Consider the following 18,828-nt stretch of genomic DNA (forward strand, 5'->3'; position numbering starts at 1 on the left):
TTAATGTAGATAAGTGCAAAGTGATGCACTTAGGGAAAAGAAACCCAAATTATAGCTACAAAATGCAAGGTGCCACATTAGGAGTCACCACTCAGGGAAAGGATCTAGGTGTCATTGTTGAAAATACATTGAAATATTCTGCTCGGTGTACAGCAGCAGCGAAGAAAGCAAATAGAATGCTAGGGATTATTAGGAAAGTAACAGAAAATAAAACAGAGAATATCATAATTCCTCTTAATCGCTCCATGGTGCGACCACATTTTGAGTATTGTGTTCAGTTCTGGTCACCACATCTCAAGAAAGATATAGCAGAATAAGAAAAGGTACAGAGAAGGGCAACCAACATGGTAAAGGGGATGGAACAATTCCCCTATGAAGAAAGGCTAAAGAGGTTAGGACTTTTCAGCTTGGAGAAGAGTCAGCTGAGGGAAGATATGATAAAGATCTATAAAATGAGTGGAATGGAACGAGTAAACGTTAATTAGTTGTCTACTCTTTCAAAAATTACAAAGACCAGGGACACATAATGAAGTTACTGGGTAATACATTTAAAACTATTAAGAGAATTTTTTCCCTCAATGCACAATTAAGCTCTGGAATTCATTGCCAGAGGATGTGGTGAAAGATATTAGTATAGCTGCATTTAAAAAAAGGTTTGGACAAGTTCCTGGAAGAAAAGACCATTAACAATTATTAAGGTAGAGTTGCAGAAATCCACTACTTATTCTTGGGATAAGTAGCTTGGAATCTATCTAACCCTTGGTATCTTGCCAGGTACCTGTGACCTGGCTTGGCCACTATTGGAAACAGGATACTGGGCTTGATGGACCCTTAGTCTGACCCAGTATGGCAAATCTTATGTTCTTATGTTCTAACAAACTAACATAGCTAACTGACTCGCTTTTAAATATTGACCCCAAAGTCTATATTTATGCATGGGAGTACCTGTTCGGAGCAGCGGTTATTACCCTAACAATATGGATGGGCCATTTTGGTCTCTATCTGTCATCATTAACTATGTTACTATGTTTTTTAACTTCTTGTTTGCCATATCATCTTCCTGTTCTCCTGAGATACTTTGGCAGGTCTGGAGGGGAACAGACAACCACAATAGGAAATGTCATACTGAGACTATCTGCAATGACTAGTTGACTAAACTCTGTGGTGATCTTACTTTTTACATAACAGCTTTCCTAGAAGGCAATTTTGAGTTGATTTTATGAGTTATCATATTGCTGTGTCTGCTTGTACAGTAATAATTTATATGTCAAATCACTGAATGTGTTGAGTGAGATATCTCAAAATGAAGTGCCCTTTTAATATCAAGGTATACATAAAGGGAGAGAACCTTTGAAACAGATGTAATCAGGATCAGTAATCAAATACTTAATTCTCACTGCAGTGCTACAGCAGAGCTGTATAAAGTTGGGCACAAAGTGGTCTGATTTGCAGGATAGATGTAATGAATAGTAATGTTTATTCATTTTAAACAAATGGCACATCTGAACAAATAAATGGCCTCGCATGAAAATCCCTGAAAATTAATGGATATTTTTGTTTTGTTAAAATTTATGGCCTTCTTGGACCCAAGGTCCATCTAAACCCCCTCCCACCCACCCCCGGACGAATCCGTCAGGGCCTGGGGCTATCCTGCTGGTCTGAGCCAAACCCAGCTGGAATCTCTCCCTTCCCCCAAGCCCCTAAGGTCCTCATCCCCCCCCCCCCCCAAATCTCTAATAAATTTGCGAGGGCCAGGGACCTCCCGGTTCCCACTTACCTCTTCTGTAGGATCCTGGAAGAAAGATGCAGGAGCGATGTACACATGCTCTTGACCTGCTTCAATCCTTTTAAAAATGGCACTGTTTTGTTTTGTTTTTTGGACTGCCACCACCATGCCCTGAGCTAAGGAATTTAGTATGTTGTCCACAAGGACTCCAAGGTCGACTGATTTTCAAGTTACATTTATTCCCCAAAATGCAATTAAAAAAAAAAAAAAAAGGGTAAAATGAAATCAGCAATGGGGGCCCATGGGGTCCAGGGAAGCCTTTTTTTTTTTTTTAAACAAAACAAAAATACCCAACAATTTTTAGGTATTACCTGCAAGGCCATTTCTGGCTCAGAAGTGCCATTTGTTTAAAATTAATACACATCACTGTTCATCACACATCAGCCAACCTTTGGAGATCCATGGACTGACCATGAGGATCCCACAGCAACTTTTTGGATCTTAGTGAGTGTTGCATAGGAGCCCCATGGCTGGTTGGGTCCAGCTAGATAATCCCCCAGACAGCTGTCTACAGTGGCTGGCATGATATGTGAAAGACCTAACAGAAAATGCAAGTAATTTTAATCAGGAGACTCATCAGATGCATTCACTTTCTCTATGAGGTCCATCTGACCTCTTTTGGCGTAATCTACTGTTCTGCAAATTGTTTAGAAAGCTTGGCAAACGAAGTACAAAAATTAAAAAAAAAAAAGCAAAATTATAGTCAACTGGATTACATTCTGAGCAACCCAGGAAGAAAACAAACCCTAGAAAGACAAGCGGAAACCAATTTATCTCCCTAATAATGTGCCAACAGCAAAGAGTTCTTCTTAAAATAGATAATCGCTTTTTGGAAACAGGATCTAAGAGTGGATAAGTGCTTAACAATGAAAGAAGCCGCATTCTAACGTTGCCTCTATAAATATAAAGGAGCATCATACTCTATAGGGTTGTGCATTTGTCTGAAAGAAATTTGTACTCTGAACTGAAAATGGTCTTTTTCATTTTTGCTTTTGTTTCAAACTAAATCCTGACCCTGTGCAGAATCTCCTCTCCCTACACTCACACACACACACACACACAAACACACACACACACACTTTTTTTTCATTTTGGCAAATAATGTGCACTATTTGCCAGAAATAAAACAACTAAAAACCCATGGCCTTCACCACCACCCCCTTTTACCCCTTTACCCCTTCCATAGTGGTGCATCAAGGCTGAAAGGGGCAACAGTGATTCCCAATTTGGTACTCTTTAAAAATGGTGCTGGTTAGTGCCATGAAGCATTACGGTTGTAAAGCAATATGGCTCTTAAGCACATTTTTTGTCCATGATGTGGAGCTCTTTTGTTATCGTTAAATCTTAGTCTATGGGATGCTCCTGGGTCACTATGGTTGTTCTTAGAACAGAGATTTTGTCATGTCACACATGTATTTTAGTCCAAAAAACTCCCCAAAAACCCCAAAACAGAAAACAAACGGAACCCCTCTGTGGTCCCTCCCATTCCTCCTGTAGTGCTGCATCGATAGTCACACTGGGTCCTCTTTAAAAAATGGCACTGATCAGCATCATATTGGTTTACGACCATAAAATATTATAGCCATAAAGCAATATGGCCTTAAAACAAGCTATATATAATTTATTTAAGAAAACTTATATCCCACACAAATCCAACATTGAAGGTAGGGAACACAAACATATAAAATCAGAAAACAAAATTAAAATCACATATAACATGGCTAACGTACCTGCGTGGTGACAAAACAAGAAGGTAACAACACGTTTCCCGATTATAAAGTACAAAAAATAAACAAGGGGAATTCAACATAGAAACATAGCAAAAATGTATTACATTTCAAAAAAACGTATTTAAAAGTAAGCGTTAACACAGATTAAAATGCATAGAATTAAGGGTCCAAGAAAACTTTAGCTTAATTTAATCCCCAGTAACATACACAGTGCCACAGACTTTAAAACCCAACAAGCACACGATTACATCCATGCAAACCATACTAAAACAATACAGGAAGAAATATTTGTCCTTTTGAAGACAATCGATAGTTGGATTTTGAAGCAAGAGAAAAGTTCAAAGAACCAGTTAATCTCTTTAATATATGTTTTGTCAACCCATACAATATTTTGCTTTTGGTCTAGTATTTGTAGATGTGTGGTCAGTTCAGTATGATACCGTGATTCTTGTTTTTTGAAAGACAGTACCTTCTTTTTAAGGGATATTAGTTCCATCTAAAACAATGATGGGCTTTCGATGCTCCCATTTGGAAAGCCAAATGAGGTCTCTGTTGCCATTGATTCTAGTGAAAAGAGGTCTTTTAAAAGAATTGCCTTGCCATTTGTTCCTGAAGGTCATTCTCAACCTGATCTTTGAGAATCACCCAGCTGTCCAATTTTTAGGATATGCACGATGAATATGCATGAGCTATATTTGCGAGCATTGCCTCCAAGGTATGCAAATATATTTCATCCAAATTTGCAGGTTGGGATTTTCCAATAGGCATGCTCGGGCAGATTTTCAAAGGGCCGCGCGCGCAAAAATCGGGACTTGCAGGCTTGGCCAGGCCTTGTGAGCGCTGCGCGCATTTTCAAAAGGGCCCAGCCAAGCATAAGTCCCGATACGCGCACAAGTGCCAGGCCCTGAAAAAGGGGCGGAGGGTGGGCCGGGACAGTGCCATTAGCCGCTGTCCTGAGGAAGCGCATGCCGGCAGCTGGCCAGCACATGGAGATTACTTCAACAGGGAAGTCAAAGAAAGTAGAAAAACAAAAAAACCTAATAGGTAGGGGTTAGGGGTCGGGGAGGAGAGGAGAGGGGAAAAGGTGAGAAGGTTAGATAGGGCTATAGGGAAGTTCCCTCCCAGTTCGCTCCTTAATTGGAGCGGCCTGGGGAAGCCCTGCTTGCGTCACTGAATGTAATTCGCGAAAATTCACCCCTGACCGCGATGCATGCACATACGCGCGTGGATTTTAAAATCCAGGTTGCATGTGCGCGTGGCCACCAGATGTTATAACATGCGCATGCCGGTGCGTGCATGTTATAAAATTGGTGCATCCATATGGACTTGCCTGTGCTCCTTTAAAAATCGACCCCCACTATGCCTCTGCCTAGAGTGGCAAAACTCTGGGGGCATCAGGCTGGTTGAAAGTATACTGTTTTCCAGATGTGCTGAATCTCGTTCACCAGAGAGCAGCCCTATGCTTCCTGATCCAGGCCCTCCCTTCCCAATCAGGTTTTAGGGAATGGTAGTTAAGTTGGTAAGCCTAGAACAGAAATGTCAGAGCAAAGAAGAGTTGCTCTGCTCTGTAATCCAGCCCCTTTCCTCCTGTTATTCAGGGATAGAAGGGGATGCCATGAATCTGTGCAGACATACCAAAAGGGGACCATTTCGGGAAGATTTAGAAAGTTTGAGTGGGAGATTATTGGGGTGTGATGGGCAAGGCTGGGGGATCAGCTGAGGGGGCATGTACCTGTGTGAGATAAAGCGAAGGCAATGGTGAAAGCAGTATTTTTGTATGAGAGAGAAGGTCCTGGTGCCCTGTATAAGTGTGGGTTTGTCTGTTTGTGTGTTTATGGCACATCAATTGGGAGGGGATGCAAAGGGAAGAAGACGAAAACATGGTAGGAACACTCACTTCCTTCCCCCTCCCTTTCCCCCATCGCCACAATTCAGATCCTCTCTCCCTTGTTCTCAGATCATATCCCCCTCTTCCTTCCTACCTCTCCCTTCCCCTCAGATCCTAGATCCTACCGCCTGACATCCTTACTTCCTTCTCCCCTCCTCCAATCCTAGAACCTTCCTTCCTCTCCCTCCCCTTCCCTTCCTCCAGATATTCTTGACTTTTCCCATCACTCATCCTCCCCATCGCCGCTTTGCTCTCCCTCTATCTCCAGTCCTCATTCCTTCTCACCCTCCTCCCCTATCCCTAGGACTCTCACCTTTTCCTTACCCTATTCTTGGTTCTCCTTCTTTCCTCTCCCTGTCCCTGACCCTCTCAGCCTTCTCCTCCTCCCATCCCTATCTGTGATATCTTCTCCCTATGCTTGAGGTCCCTTTCCCTCACCCAATAAAAAGAAAAATAAATTGTACAGACGCAAGCAAGGTTGGAAAATTACTTTATTTTTATGTTGTAAAATGAAAGATGGGATTTTATTTCAGAACTGCCACAGAACCCACCCCTGAACGGAGGCAGGAAACTGTACCTTAAACCTTTTACTCCCTGTTATCTGACCTTATTGGGATAGGGTGAGGGGCGCGACAGCTCCAACAGTCCCTAGGGGGCAGGAAAACCCTAAATTTGTTCTCACAGTAGATATCCTCCAAACCAGAATGGCTGGGTGGTCCTTAAAGACTTGGTTCAGAGTCACAGACTTGGTGTTCTAAAATGTTACTTGAAGGATATTTGCCCTTGGTTAGTTTGAGAACAAATTTAAAAAAAAATAAAAAATAAATAAAAAAATATGCAAGCTTCTGTATTTATCTGATGAATTTTAATGGCAGCTGATAATTTTGGTATTTACTTGTTTGAACTCTTTTACTATTGTATAAATACAAATTCTATGTAGGTTGGTTTTCTTTAACTGTACTCTTATGTTGATAAAGCTATTAATTTACTTATTTTTCTTTTAAAGATATATTTTTTTCAATTTTTGTTTTTTCTTTCCTTTATTTTGCCTTTGTTTTTTCTTTTTTTTTGTAGGTTTCAGAGAAATTATGTTGAACACAATAAGCCTCCCTGGACATCCCAAACCTCTTAACCAAGGCATATATGTCCAGGATGTCGGTGTTTATTTCAGCAAAGGACGTCACGTCTTTTGAGCTTCTAACCTTCCCTGTTTTGGTGTCAAGTTTAGGCTGTGCTCTCAGAAAATGGGGGAAAAAGTAAAGAACCTGGTCTTATGGATCAAAGTTCCTCTCGCAGGACTGCATTTATTTTCACCTGTAAACTTTTAAAACGGCAGAAACCTTGCTCTTTACATGGTACCAGGGGTGGTTCTGACTCCAGTGGCCATCGCCGCGCTCCCTAAATGCTCGTGCAAGGTACAAGAACAGCAGCAGCAAAATAAAGAGGAAATAAATCCAATAAGGATCTGTCTAAATAATAAAAGCTAGTTGTACTTGTTTTTTTAAAGAAAAAAAAATCACTTGTGTTTCCCTGTTTGGAATCTGTGTTTGAGTTCTCCTTGTGAACCTGTGACTTCACATCACTCTATTAATGATGTCATCATCCTTTACCTTGCCAACCTAATGTGATGTCATAAAGCAGGGATTGTGAGTCTTGGAAGTCACTAGCAAAGTGAAGACTGGTAAGAAAAGGCCAAAAGCTTCTAGTTTTGTGCACAAATAAGTGCAATGCAAAAGATGAATCAAATAAGCTATTTCCTTTTTAGTAGAAAAAATGTAATTATTTTTAAATGAAATGTTTTACAATTTTTTGTGTGTTCTGTAATTATTTTTTTATTTTTACTGCTTGGTAAAGAGGATTTAAACACTTGATTATTATGGCACATTGGCCTCTCCCTGCCACCATAATCATGCAAGTCATCTATGATGGTTTCCTAAAAGAAATCACAAGATTAGAAAAAAGCTTTTCCTATGGCACGGTCTTTCATTAAAGCCACACACTAAAGTGATACTTTGGGAATGATTGACAGCCTCCACCTGTATCATTCCCTCTGATAGTAGTTGTAATATTTATATAAAAAGTGCATCCACTGGGTAAAATAATTCACATGGTTGCAATGCCCCCTCCCTCAAGGATCCTAAAATCCCTTATTGAACAAAGAGAGGTTAAATGGCTTGTTCAACGTCACACATTCAGGGGTTAGAAGAGACAATGGAGTTGGGGGTCACCATCTTCACTGCTCTGTCTACTTGGCATCCTCATCTGTCAGCCCTCATGGTCTCATTGTAATCGAATCCTGTTTTCATTGGTGTTGACGTCATAGGCTATCAGTGGAAACAAAATGACAATAATGAATGTGGCTGGTAAATAATACTGCTGAGTGATACAGTACAATGGAGGGAATACAAGGGTCAGTACACAAACTCCCTACAAAACTCTCTTATGACACACCCAATATAGTATAAAAAGGGGACCTTCATAAACATGGACTATTGCAGTGCCCAAATAGAATCATGGTCTGTTAAATCACTCTACTTTTATACATTTTAGTTTTTTATTGCAATTAAAACTGGAAACAACCATTAAAAGAATGAGTCCAACTTTAAAAGGCTGACTATCCAAAGTCACTCTACTTCTGAAATAGTGTTTCATTTCTTCCTGCTTCAGGGGGTCCATTCCTGGTGTTTCTCGGCAGATACGGCCCGTGTTTTGGAAACCAGCGCTTTCTACTTCAGGGAGATCTGTTTCTGCCTTTTCTCGGTTTGTAGCTCTTAAGTCAGCGCAGAGCTGCCATCTTAACAGACGTCAAGAACCAATCAGAATTCCAATGGCTCGTTGGCTGACCTAATGTCTGCTGAGAAACACCAGGAACATGTCCTCCTGTAGCAGGAAGAGATGGATTCAAAACAGAGACCATGTCGGGGATAAGGTGACTTTGGATATTCAGCTTTTCAAAATTAAGTTGGAATCATTCCTTTAGTGGTCGTTTTCAGTTTTATTTGCAATTAAAAACATTTTTAGAAAGAAGAAAGATTTAAGGGACCCAGGATTTTATTTGGGCAATGCAATAGCAACCTTTGAGCCTGATTCACTAAAGGGTAGATTTTCAAAGGCCCGTGCACATTAATTCCGGGGATTATGCGCGTGACCGGGCCTTGTGCGCGCCAAACGAATTTTCGAAGGGGCCCGGCATAAACCCCGGTATGTGCATAAGCGCCGGGCCTCTCGCATGCCGGGTTTAGGGGGTGGGAAGGAGAGGGGAAGAAGGGGGGAATTTAGGTAGGGGGTTAGGGAAGTTCCTCCCCAGTCCGCTCCTTAATTGGATCGGACTGGGAGGGAACTGGGGAAGGCCCGAATGCGTTGCTGCATGGAAATTGCAAAAGTTCCCCCCCCCCCCCCCCCCCCCCGTGCATGCGCCATTTACACATATGCACGTGGATTATAAAATCTGGTGCGCATGTGTGTGCGGCCCATGGATTTTCTAAAATGCACGCGCTGGTGCGTGCATGCTAAAAAAAAAAAAAAAAAAATCTGCATGTCCGTGCTGGGAAGTATGCACATGTTTGAAAATCTACTCCTATGGCTTTTTTTCCCATTCTGTCTCTATGGGAAAAATGCTTAGTGAATTGGGCCTTTTATGATTAAAGCCAGGAGGCAATATACAGACCCCGTGGATATGAAAGGTCCCTTGTGATAATATCTTGGGTGTGTCATAAATAGTGCATTTCTATCAATCAAAAATAATTAAAAATATCAGAGTTGTGTGAGGGAGCTTTTTATGAAGGTAAAATAATATACATAATCAGTTGCTGTTCTGTTGCCACTTCCCTTGCTTTCCAATTTGGTTTTACTCACTATTGCTCTAAAGATTTAAAAACAAACCTTCCGGCTATTTTCAGAAAATATTTAAATTGCATACCCTGATGTACAAGAACTTATATTCTTATTGTTTTGTGGTTGTTGGTTTATCAGAAATCGCAATACTGAATATCCTTCACCATGGGATGATGAGATACCGTTAATTGTATTTAGAAGGTGGGGGCTCATGGTGTTTTTGAATGGCTAGAGGACAGAAGGTTGGCAAGCGAGAACAGAGCACTCCATTTCATGTGGACTTTGTGTTGTGTAAATCTCTTCTGCCTTTATGACATAACACAAGACAGCATGTGGCATAAGGCTTGTGCGTGCCACCATAGGAAAGCGAGGTCAACTTCTCGGGGAGGGGGGGGGGGGATAGTCTGCACAGTTGTTAATAGCAAGGAATTTGCACTGCGATGAAAAGTGCGGCTGATCTATTTCAGGACAAACTTGAGGTTTCTGATTTGTCATGGATGAAAAATAAGCCCATATCTGCTTTCAAGACATGGGTGGCCATGTGTGCATTGAGTCGTAAAGGCTGTTGTTTTATTGTAAATCCACATTACCTCATTTCCAGCCTTTCCATTTTGGGGCATTCAAGTCACGCTTTTCATGACATAACTATTCTTGTATCAATGAGAATGGGATATTCCATTTTCACAGAGATGTGGGGGTGTTCAGTATATATAGTTTCTTAATAAACACTTTATTTTCTAACAAAATATTTGCATTAATCCTTATTTGAAGTGGAAGGATGTGCTATTTATATAAAAAAAAAATTTCAGTAAAGTTGCACTGGTTTTAAGAGTACTGTTGTATTCACCAAAATAAGAAATGCAGCGTTGCCCATGTGTGACATTGAACAATGAATCTCTACCGTTCATCTTGGGATGCTATACTACCCATGAGCGCAGTGATCTCTCTCTCTCTCTCTCTCTCTCTCTGTGTAGAGGCTACAGTTTGTCATTTGGAAATTAAGCTAGAACGTAATTTGAACCCAAATTGGACATTTTTTACTTTTGGTTTCTGAAGCGAGGTATTTTATATTGGATAAATGAATTGATACCAATGGTGGAAGACAAAATCTTCAAGCTATAAAAAGGTTAATTTCCTAAGTGTGATCCATAATATTTTAGCCTAGTTCTATTAAATGAGCCTTGGTGTCATAAAGTGAGGAAGGACATCATTGCTTCCTGATGGCTTTTTTGTGTGTGTGTGACATAATTGTGATGCATGGTATTGTGCACATCACTGGAAAATATGTCACTTCTATATCCCATACAATGTTTTTCAGTATTGTATACCTATATGTCTCCACAGGAAGGAATTTCAAAATGGAGTTACAGTATTGTGTGAAAGTGTAGAAGTTGGAAGCTCCCAGCACTTTGCCAAAGGCCATCACAGAAGGTCATTTCTTTTGATGTATATAGCATCTGCAGATTTGACAGCAGTGTCAATCTGGCCTGCATAGTCTGCTCCTACAGCCAGACCCCTGCCTGAGCTTCTGTTAAATAGCTATGAATTCTATGGTAACCTGCTGATGAAATCTAACAAATATTGTCATTTGGTCAATCTGTCTTCAATATAGTATAAAATATTCTTTGATATCTCTTACTCCAGTCATGGGACCCCACTCATAAGAACATAAGAAATTGCCATGCTGGGTCAGACCAAGGGTCCATCAAGCCCAGCATCCTGTTTCCAACAGAGGCCAAACCAGGCCACAAGAACCTGGCAATTACCCAAACACTAAGAAGATCCCATGCTACTGATGCAATTAATAGCAGTGGCTATTCACTCATTGCAGATCCATCAAATTATTACTATCAGTATGCGGTCACAGCTCTGTTAGGATCTCCAATGGTTAGGTCAGAAATTCAGGGTAAGACCATTTAGGTCTTAGTAGATGCATTACAACTCTGTTATATTAATTCACTGTGATTTTCCTTTAAAAAAAAAAAAAAAAAGAACTTCATTGAATGTCCTGACAGTGATGAAAAGAGTTTATCTTTAGGAAATGTTTTATGGTGATTAGATCTCACTCACTGATAGATATTTGATTGTGTGATATACACAGCCTTATGAAAGAGAAATTAAACCTGATAAAGACCAGTCAATCCGTTCATGTTTCATACTACATTTCCTTTTAGCACTCTTTGTGTAAAGTTCACACTGCTGATCAACTAAGATGAGCCAATCTATGCCACTGGTGAACTGTACGGCAGATGTAATCAATGACAGAGACGGGGAAGTGAATAAGGGGGATTTTAAATTACTCAGATACTGTGGCCTTCCACCGTGCAAGCGTTTTTCTTGTTTTTAAATAATGCCGGTAGGAGTATGATTAAACAATTACTGCAGCTTGTCATTATGCTCCAATTAGTCTCACTGGAAGTATACATAGAGTCAGTCTTCACTACATAAACCCTGATTTTTAAATGGAGCTAATTCGAACAGATACTGTGTTTTCGGGGTCTATTTTTATTTGTATGTCTCTTAGGTGAGGACACCCAGTTAAATTCAGAGGCATATCTGAAGCAGTGGTTTAAAACCTCTGACATGGAGGTGAATCTTTAGCTCTGCTTCCATTATTATTTACTCTCCCTGCTTTTATAACATTTTTAAATGTGGTTTATTTCTTATGAGTCCATTTTTTGATAAAATCACAGTAAAGCTACAGTGAGATTTTGCAATAGAAATTACCTGGCTATAAGGAAAAAAGGTCAGTCTATCAAGTGATTAAATAAAGAATGAACATACTTTTTTCTATAAATATTATTCACTAGCACTCAATTACCATAAATAATATAATTGTAAAATGACTCTTCCATTTTAAAAACAATATAGCTGCAAGACTGAACTCTGCTCTCTCACCATGACAAATGCTGTACTGTATTGCATTTTTTTTATGTGACAGTCTGTTTTACAAGACTGTTAGATTCAGGTTTCAGGGTTGTTTTTTTTTAAGAAGCTGCAGTTTTACTTTTTCACATAAATATGGAGAGAATGTTGGCAGATGAGAGCTGCAAGGTCCCACTGGGCTTACCCGTTCCTGACACAATGCTGCCGAGCCTATCCCATCTCAGGCTATTCCCTCGCATCTCTGGATCTTTAGTGATCTTCCCATGCTTTATTGAATTCTGGCACTTGGTTGACCTTCACCATCTCTTTCTGTGAAGAAATAGTTCCTTATTTTTGTACTTTTACTCCTATCTGAAATATTTGAAGCATGACATCTGCTTGCCGCAATGCAAAAAAAAAAATGGTACCTATAGCTTATGAAAAATCAAGGTATTTTGCAAAGAAAATCATTGTGCAATATTAACAGCTTAGAACAGGACAGAAAATATCAACGCGCTCTCTTTTTCTTTTACTTATGGTAGGTGGAACGTACAGCAATAACATACTGTAGGTAATCTGCAAACTTGTCGCTGTGTTTTATTACAGGGCTGCTTCACTGGTCAGATGTCATCCGCATAGTGGATGTGATCTATGTAAACTTAATTGTCTCAAAGATGCAGATGCGGTCTCTTAAAAACATATATATTATGGACTGTACCATGTGAAATTGCTGCTACCTTAGTGTTTCAGACCTTTACACTTTCATTACTATGACTCTCAATGGTGGGTAAGGGAGAGGCGTGATGCACATGTCGGACACATTCAAACATCCTTCTGATACATTCAAACTATGAGTATGATCTAGCAAATGAAGAGTTATTATTATGAGAAGCAATATTTTAAAAATGATTTTTTTTTACCCAGATTTTTTTTTAAAGACATTAAGTTATAATATTCTCTGGATAAGGAAGAAACTAGAAAAGCAACCACAGTAAACACAAAAAGAGTCAAGTCACCAGATTAAGAGTTGATGCAGCTTTGTCATCCACTCAAAGAGTATGAGCCATCCCCTGTGCTTCGGTGTAAGGATAAACATAAGCATCGCATTCCTAAATGCTGCTGTCATACAACTGTCTTTTGTTTTCATTGTTTTCAATGACTATTTTAGCACTCTTCAGTTGATATCGTTTTAAAATATCTTTCCTGTCCTCCAGCTCCCATGTTTTTTGCTCCCTGTTTGATGTAACTTTTTACCTTCTATATAGTTGTTAATTGGTTTCCCCTGTTCTATTGTAAACCGGTATGATAAGACCGCGTCTTGAGTATCGGTATAGTAAAAAGAATTTAAATAAAAATAAAAAAAATAAATAAATATGATTTATTGAAAGCTAAATGCAATCAAAATATGCTGCATGAGATATCCCCCATCAGGGCAAGTGTCTCATTAATGGGTTAATCCATGGGGTTTGAACTTATTTAGTAAAGAAATTTGGGGGAAAAAAAAAAAGCAGGTAAAACTTATTACCCTGTATTAGTGTTAGAGGAATAGTGAACAAGGGGGGGGAGAGATAACACAGCTTTTGAATATTGATGTCTGTTGTTCTCTTTTTATCTGATGAAGATAACTTTAGTTAGGGAGTCACAATTATATGACATGGCAAACCTGCTTGTCTTCAAGAGAAAGCAAAGTTGCTTACAGGAATTCTCTGAGGACATTTAGGAAGGGATAAGACAATTTTCAGATGCACAGAGTTCTCACCTGGATTGTATCTCTAAATAGGTTAGTTTTCTCCCCGTGAAGATCCACTAGACAGATTCCCAGGGGATTTGAAAATTCCCCCCCAGGAGGGTAGTTTTCCAATCTCCTGGTGTTGTGGCAGAGTCTGCATGTACGCTGTACATGCACTTTACTGAGTATTTACAAATCAAACGTAGACATATTAAGTCAGCTGACCCAGAACCATGCCCACATCCACTCGTGGAAAGTTGCACCTATGTAGGGCACAACTTTACATACGTACTGACTCCACCCCAGTTTTGCCTCAGCATGAGTAGAAGTAGACGCCAAACTGGGACATAGGCCAACTTTCATGCACATTGAGCCTGGGTCAATTTTAGAAATCAATTATGTGCATAAAACTTGTACAGCTTAACATTAAAAAAAAACAAAAAAAGCATGTGAGTGAGCCCCAATTCCACCCTCTGGAATGCCTCTCTCCAGCGTACTGCAAAGTATCTGTGAAGTTGGGTTATACAAATATTTGCATGCTCACTGAGCTCCAGGCAGTTTAGAACAGTCATTTACTCAAATAACACCATGTTTTGTTTGCATAAATGGCGTAGAAAAATGATCCCCTAATTAAGTATTATTGGCAAATAGTGTGCAATATATTGGAAATAAAAGAAAAAAAAAGGACATGAAAAAAACTGATGACCCTCCCCCCATACACTCACACAATGACACAAAATAATTTTGAGCCTGCACACCCCTAAAATAGCCTTAACAGCAGAGGTGGTGGAGGCCCGCAGTGCCACAGGATTTGGGCATGGTGGATTAGTTGGTGTTAGTTTCATTGTTCGTCTACCTAAGATGGTAGCTTTCAAAGGGTAACACAAGCGCACATTGACGTGTGTGCATCGGCGTGCGCCCAGGGACATGGTGATTTTATAACATATATGCACATTATAAAATAGCCGTGGGCATGCATAAACATGCAAATTAGGGTTTTAGCCACATAAGTCAGGGAATTTTTAACTAGCACATGTCCATACCAATGCCAGTTTTACCAGTTCGCCCAATGGTTTAGTAGCCTACACTCTTCTCAGTTACTCCAGACCCTTTAAACTCCTTGGGAATGTTTTTTTTTTTTTGTTGTTTTTAAGTTCAATATGTTTATTGAAGTTTACAAATACAAAAGTTAAAAACATGGCAGGTATAGTTGCTGTTTTTTTAAAAGGTACACCTCCTCCATAGCAGAAGTAAAGTGATGCGACACTAGACCTGGGCATGCACCCAGGCATGTAAGTATCTGCACACACATGTCTTGGCCCCGCCCCGGAATGCCCACGCCACACCCCCTCTCTGATTCCGAGTGAGATGTGTGCACCTTGGGAGATACGCGTGCATATCAGCAGCTTTTAAAATAGGGCAGGCATGTGCAAGTCCTACCTGCACGCGCATCTTCCAGTTTGGGTGCGCGCTGGGCTTTTAAAGTTCACAGTGGAGAACCAGAGAGGAATAATCTCAACTGGCCATCATTTACTACGAAGCTCTGAAAGACAGAAGTTTGCCAGCAGTGTCAGCACATATTGAAAGACCCGTACATAAGAGAATACCACTCGTGCCCTTCCACTAACATTGTATATACAATCTAGAAAATGTGAAACAGGTTAGACGACAATAAATGTACACAGATACAAGACAGCACATCACACAGAACAGTAAAGTGACTTTTCTGCAAAAGGACATTTTTTTCCAGGCCACACCATTGCATTAATAGCCTTAACTTTAAAACTATCCAAGAACTTAAGGCAGTTGGAACCAAAATGATCAGACACTTCAAAACATCATAAAAACACTTGCTAGGGACATTACCAGATAGGAAGCCATTACAAGATAATGACCCTGCTCTCTCAATCTTCTCTCCACTCTGCGAATCCCTCGTCCCCTTCTTTCCCCCTTCCTCCCATTTTTTTATTTTACATCACCATCGCAGTGCAGCCTGTGGTTTACATGAATATTGAGACAACATCTTTCTCTGTGCTCTATTAACCTTCTGATTTTGCTTCGTTTTGTTGAAGGGGTTGTTACTGTCCTAAAAAGGTTCCGCTTACTGCCGCCTTTTTGAACGTTATTCAAGTGGACCCAACCCGGCAGCTGCACTGCTTTTGGTGAAGAGCTTGTAACATATCTTTGAGCCCATGAACATTAAGGGCCTGATTTGCCAAAACCTTTGTGCAATTCTGTCTCTATGGAAAAAAACCCAACATTTTTTTAGTAAATTAAGACATAAAGAAACTAAGTAGAAACAAGAGAAGCTTGGTTTTCAAACCCTGCCAGGAGCTTGCGTGTTAGCGGGTACAAAACCGCATGCTAATTTTCAATGGACTGGATAATTTAGGGCACGTGCAGATGGGCTGACAGGCCTTCCCCCTGATTCAAAGCGGTAAAGGGTTGAGCAGCGAGTTCTCAAATTGAAATCCCTCGGTCTGCTTTGCCTTCCCTGTCTCAACCCCCGTCCCTTTTTCCCCAGGGTGAAAAGCAGGCTGCCTCAAACCACTGAGGGGGAGACAGCAAATTTTGACTCTCGGGAACTTGCCCAGGCAACTAAGTAAGCTCCCAGGGCTGAAAATTCCTCTTCTCTAAAAGAAAGGAACGGAGGTCTGGGGAGGCAAAGCACAGCCTGGGATTTCATTTTGAAATCCCTGTGCGTCTTTCACCGTGCGTACTTTGCAGCCGGTGCAAAATCTGGCTCTGAGTTTTCGGATGGAAACCCACAAACTTCCAACAGGATTGTCCCCAAAAAGTTTTAAAAGGAGCGTACACATGTCCATGTGTGGGCGGTTCCCAGCGGGCGCACATGGACACCGGATTTTCATCTTCGGGCCCGCATGATAAAATCCCCGAACATGATAAAATCCCCTCCCCCCTCGTGCCTGCTCCATGCACGGGGGGAGATTTTAGAAAAATATGCGCGGCGATGTAATCGGGCCTCCTCCATTTCCCTCCCAGTCCGCTCCAATTAATGCTTAATTTTTGTAATTGCCTCCAACCATATTGAAGGTTAGAGGCAATTTATTGTGGCATAGATTTTGAATTAACATTAACAGAAGCTTTAACCTCCTGTAAGAGATAATTCAGGTGTTCAACATGTGGTAATGCTTCTGTTTCTATGAATCCACTTTAGTACATTGGCAACCTAATTTGTACAGAGAGAGCTCAGTAAACTTCAAAAGTTCACCAAACCCAAGTGTGAGCCTCAGGGGGTAATTTTCAAAATGATTTACACACTTAAAACTGGATTTTACATGTGCAAGTGCCCTTGAAGCAGGTAAATGGGTTTTTGAAGATTGCTACAATAGGATGTTACATTTGCATGTGTAACTCCTTTGAAAATAACCTCCTCAGTGTCTTGGCAAAACTGCACTTTTTTATTGCACGCAGACATGGCAGCCCTTTTATTAGCTCTCGGGTGATCGGAAATTCTGCTTTGAGATTTAGCTCGAGGAAAAGAAGGTGCTACACGGCTATGATGGCTGCTGTTCTTCATCTCTTTTGCATAGTGCATCTTTAATATACAAGGTTTTCTGTACATTAAATGCTTGAATGCCTTGGGTGTTTACTACTCATAAAATACGATAAAGTAAATCTAAATGACATTTAAAAAAAAAGTGAAACAGTGCTCCAAAAACTCAGGTTTCAATTCCAGACACTGAGATCAGTCTCGGGAAATGTTTATTTGTGTTAGGCATATTTTGACCCAACAGTATTTAATTCTGTGAGAAAGATCTGGTGAAAGGTAACAAATGGATCAGAATATGGAGACACACGTGGGTCTGGGGGGGGGGGGGTGAAGTGAAAAAGGGATGAGAGGGAAGGGAAATAGGGTGAAGAGTAAAGGAACACTTAGGAGAAAGGGAGACTGGTAAATATTTGCTGCTATGGATGAACGGTTGCTGCTGCTGCTCGGGTTATCACAGAGCTTTTCATGGCTTTGATCTTGGGAAGTGCAGGTTTGCTTTAAGAAACCGATGAAATGTCAAAATATGAATAAGAGGAGCATGGGAGGAATGAGGGGTCATGGGAGGAAAGGGACTTGGAATTCATCAGTAGTCAAGGCTGTCTGAAATTGACCCATTAAAAGGTTCTGACTCAGCTCCGTGGACTATTTTTTTTCTTTAAGTCTCCATGAATCATTTAAAACAAAAATGATGAAGTCAGCCAGAGCTGTGGGAAGGCTCATCCTATTCCAATCAAGGAGTCTACTATTTATTGTGCAAACTCTGAACTTTTGAAACCTTTTGCTCTGCAAATATCCAGTGCGGTTAACCTTTTTTTTCGTCTTTTTCTTTCTCATTTTGTAAAGGAAATGGTCTTTGATGCATGGCGTGCTTTCATAGGGACAATTGTGCTAAAGAGCCCTGTAGAGCTACGAGTAGGGTGATAGAATAAAGGCAGGGAGGAGGGGACTGGAAAGTGAAGTGAAAAAGGGATGAGAGGGAAGGGAAATAGGGTGAAGAGTAAAGGAACATTTAGGAGAAAGGGAGACAGAGAAGTAGAGGCAAAATAGAGAAGAAAGGAAATGAGGAAAAGAGAAGGGCAAAAGAGAACAGGAAAGAGAAATTCATTGTATTTATTTAATAAAATGCTATACAGCTTTCTACATAGTTTGTTTTATGTGGTTTACAATTTAAAAGAAACATACATAATTAAAATATATAGATATACATACAATAAAAGGGGGAGATACAATTTGTGAGACTGCAGCTGAAATAGTCAAAATGTCAGACCTGATATTTGATTAAAAACACAAATAACGCAGACGCAAAAACAGGGATTCATTGAACAAACCTGGTTATGCACTGGACATTCTGCAAATGGATAAGATCTACAATACCCCAGAGATTAGGTCTTCTCATCTGTTAAGTCACATAGCCTGAGAACATTTCTCTCTGGTTCATGACTGGTAAATAGCAGGAGGAGTTCAAACATTAAAAGCCTGTTT

General features: G+C 40.3%; 1 protein-coding gene across 8 annotated transcripts in view; it reads left to right on the forward strand.

Moving 5' to 3' along the window:
- The window catches only part of NTRK3 (neurotrophic receptor tyrosine kinase 3), a 932,433-nt gene that overhangs the window by 788,560 nt on the left and 125,045 nt on the right, over window positions 1–18,828 (forward strand). Inside the window, exon 13 of one of the 8 annotated variants that reach the window (XM_029575292.1) lies at window positions 6,479–7,211. The exons of the other annotated variants lie outside the window; for them this stretch is intronic. Coding sequence (XP_029431152.1) covers window positions 6,479–6,597 — 119 coding nt within the window. The 3' untranslated portion in view covers window positions 6,598–7,211. Of the gene's footprint in view, window positions 1–6,478; window positions 7,212–18,828 lie in introns of those variants that run through there. 8 annotated transcript variants of the gene reach the window in all.

This window comes from Rhinatrema bivittatum, chromosome 13 (assembly GCF_901001135.1).
Source record: "Rhinatrema bivittatum chromosome 13, aRhiBiv1.1, whole genome shotgun sequence".
Taxonomy (NCBI): Eukaryota; Metazoa; Chordata; class Amphibia; order Gymnophiona; family Rhinatrematidae; genus Rhinatrema; species Rhinatrema bivittatum.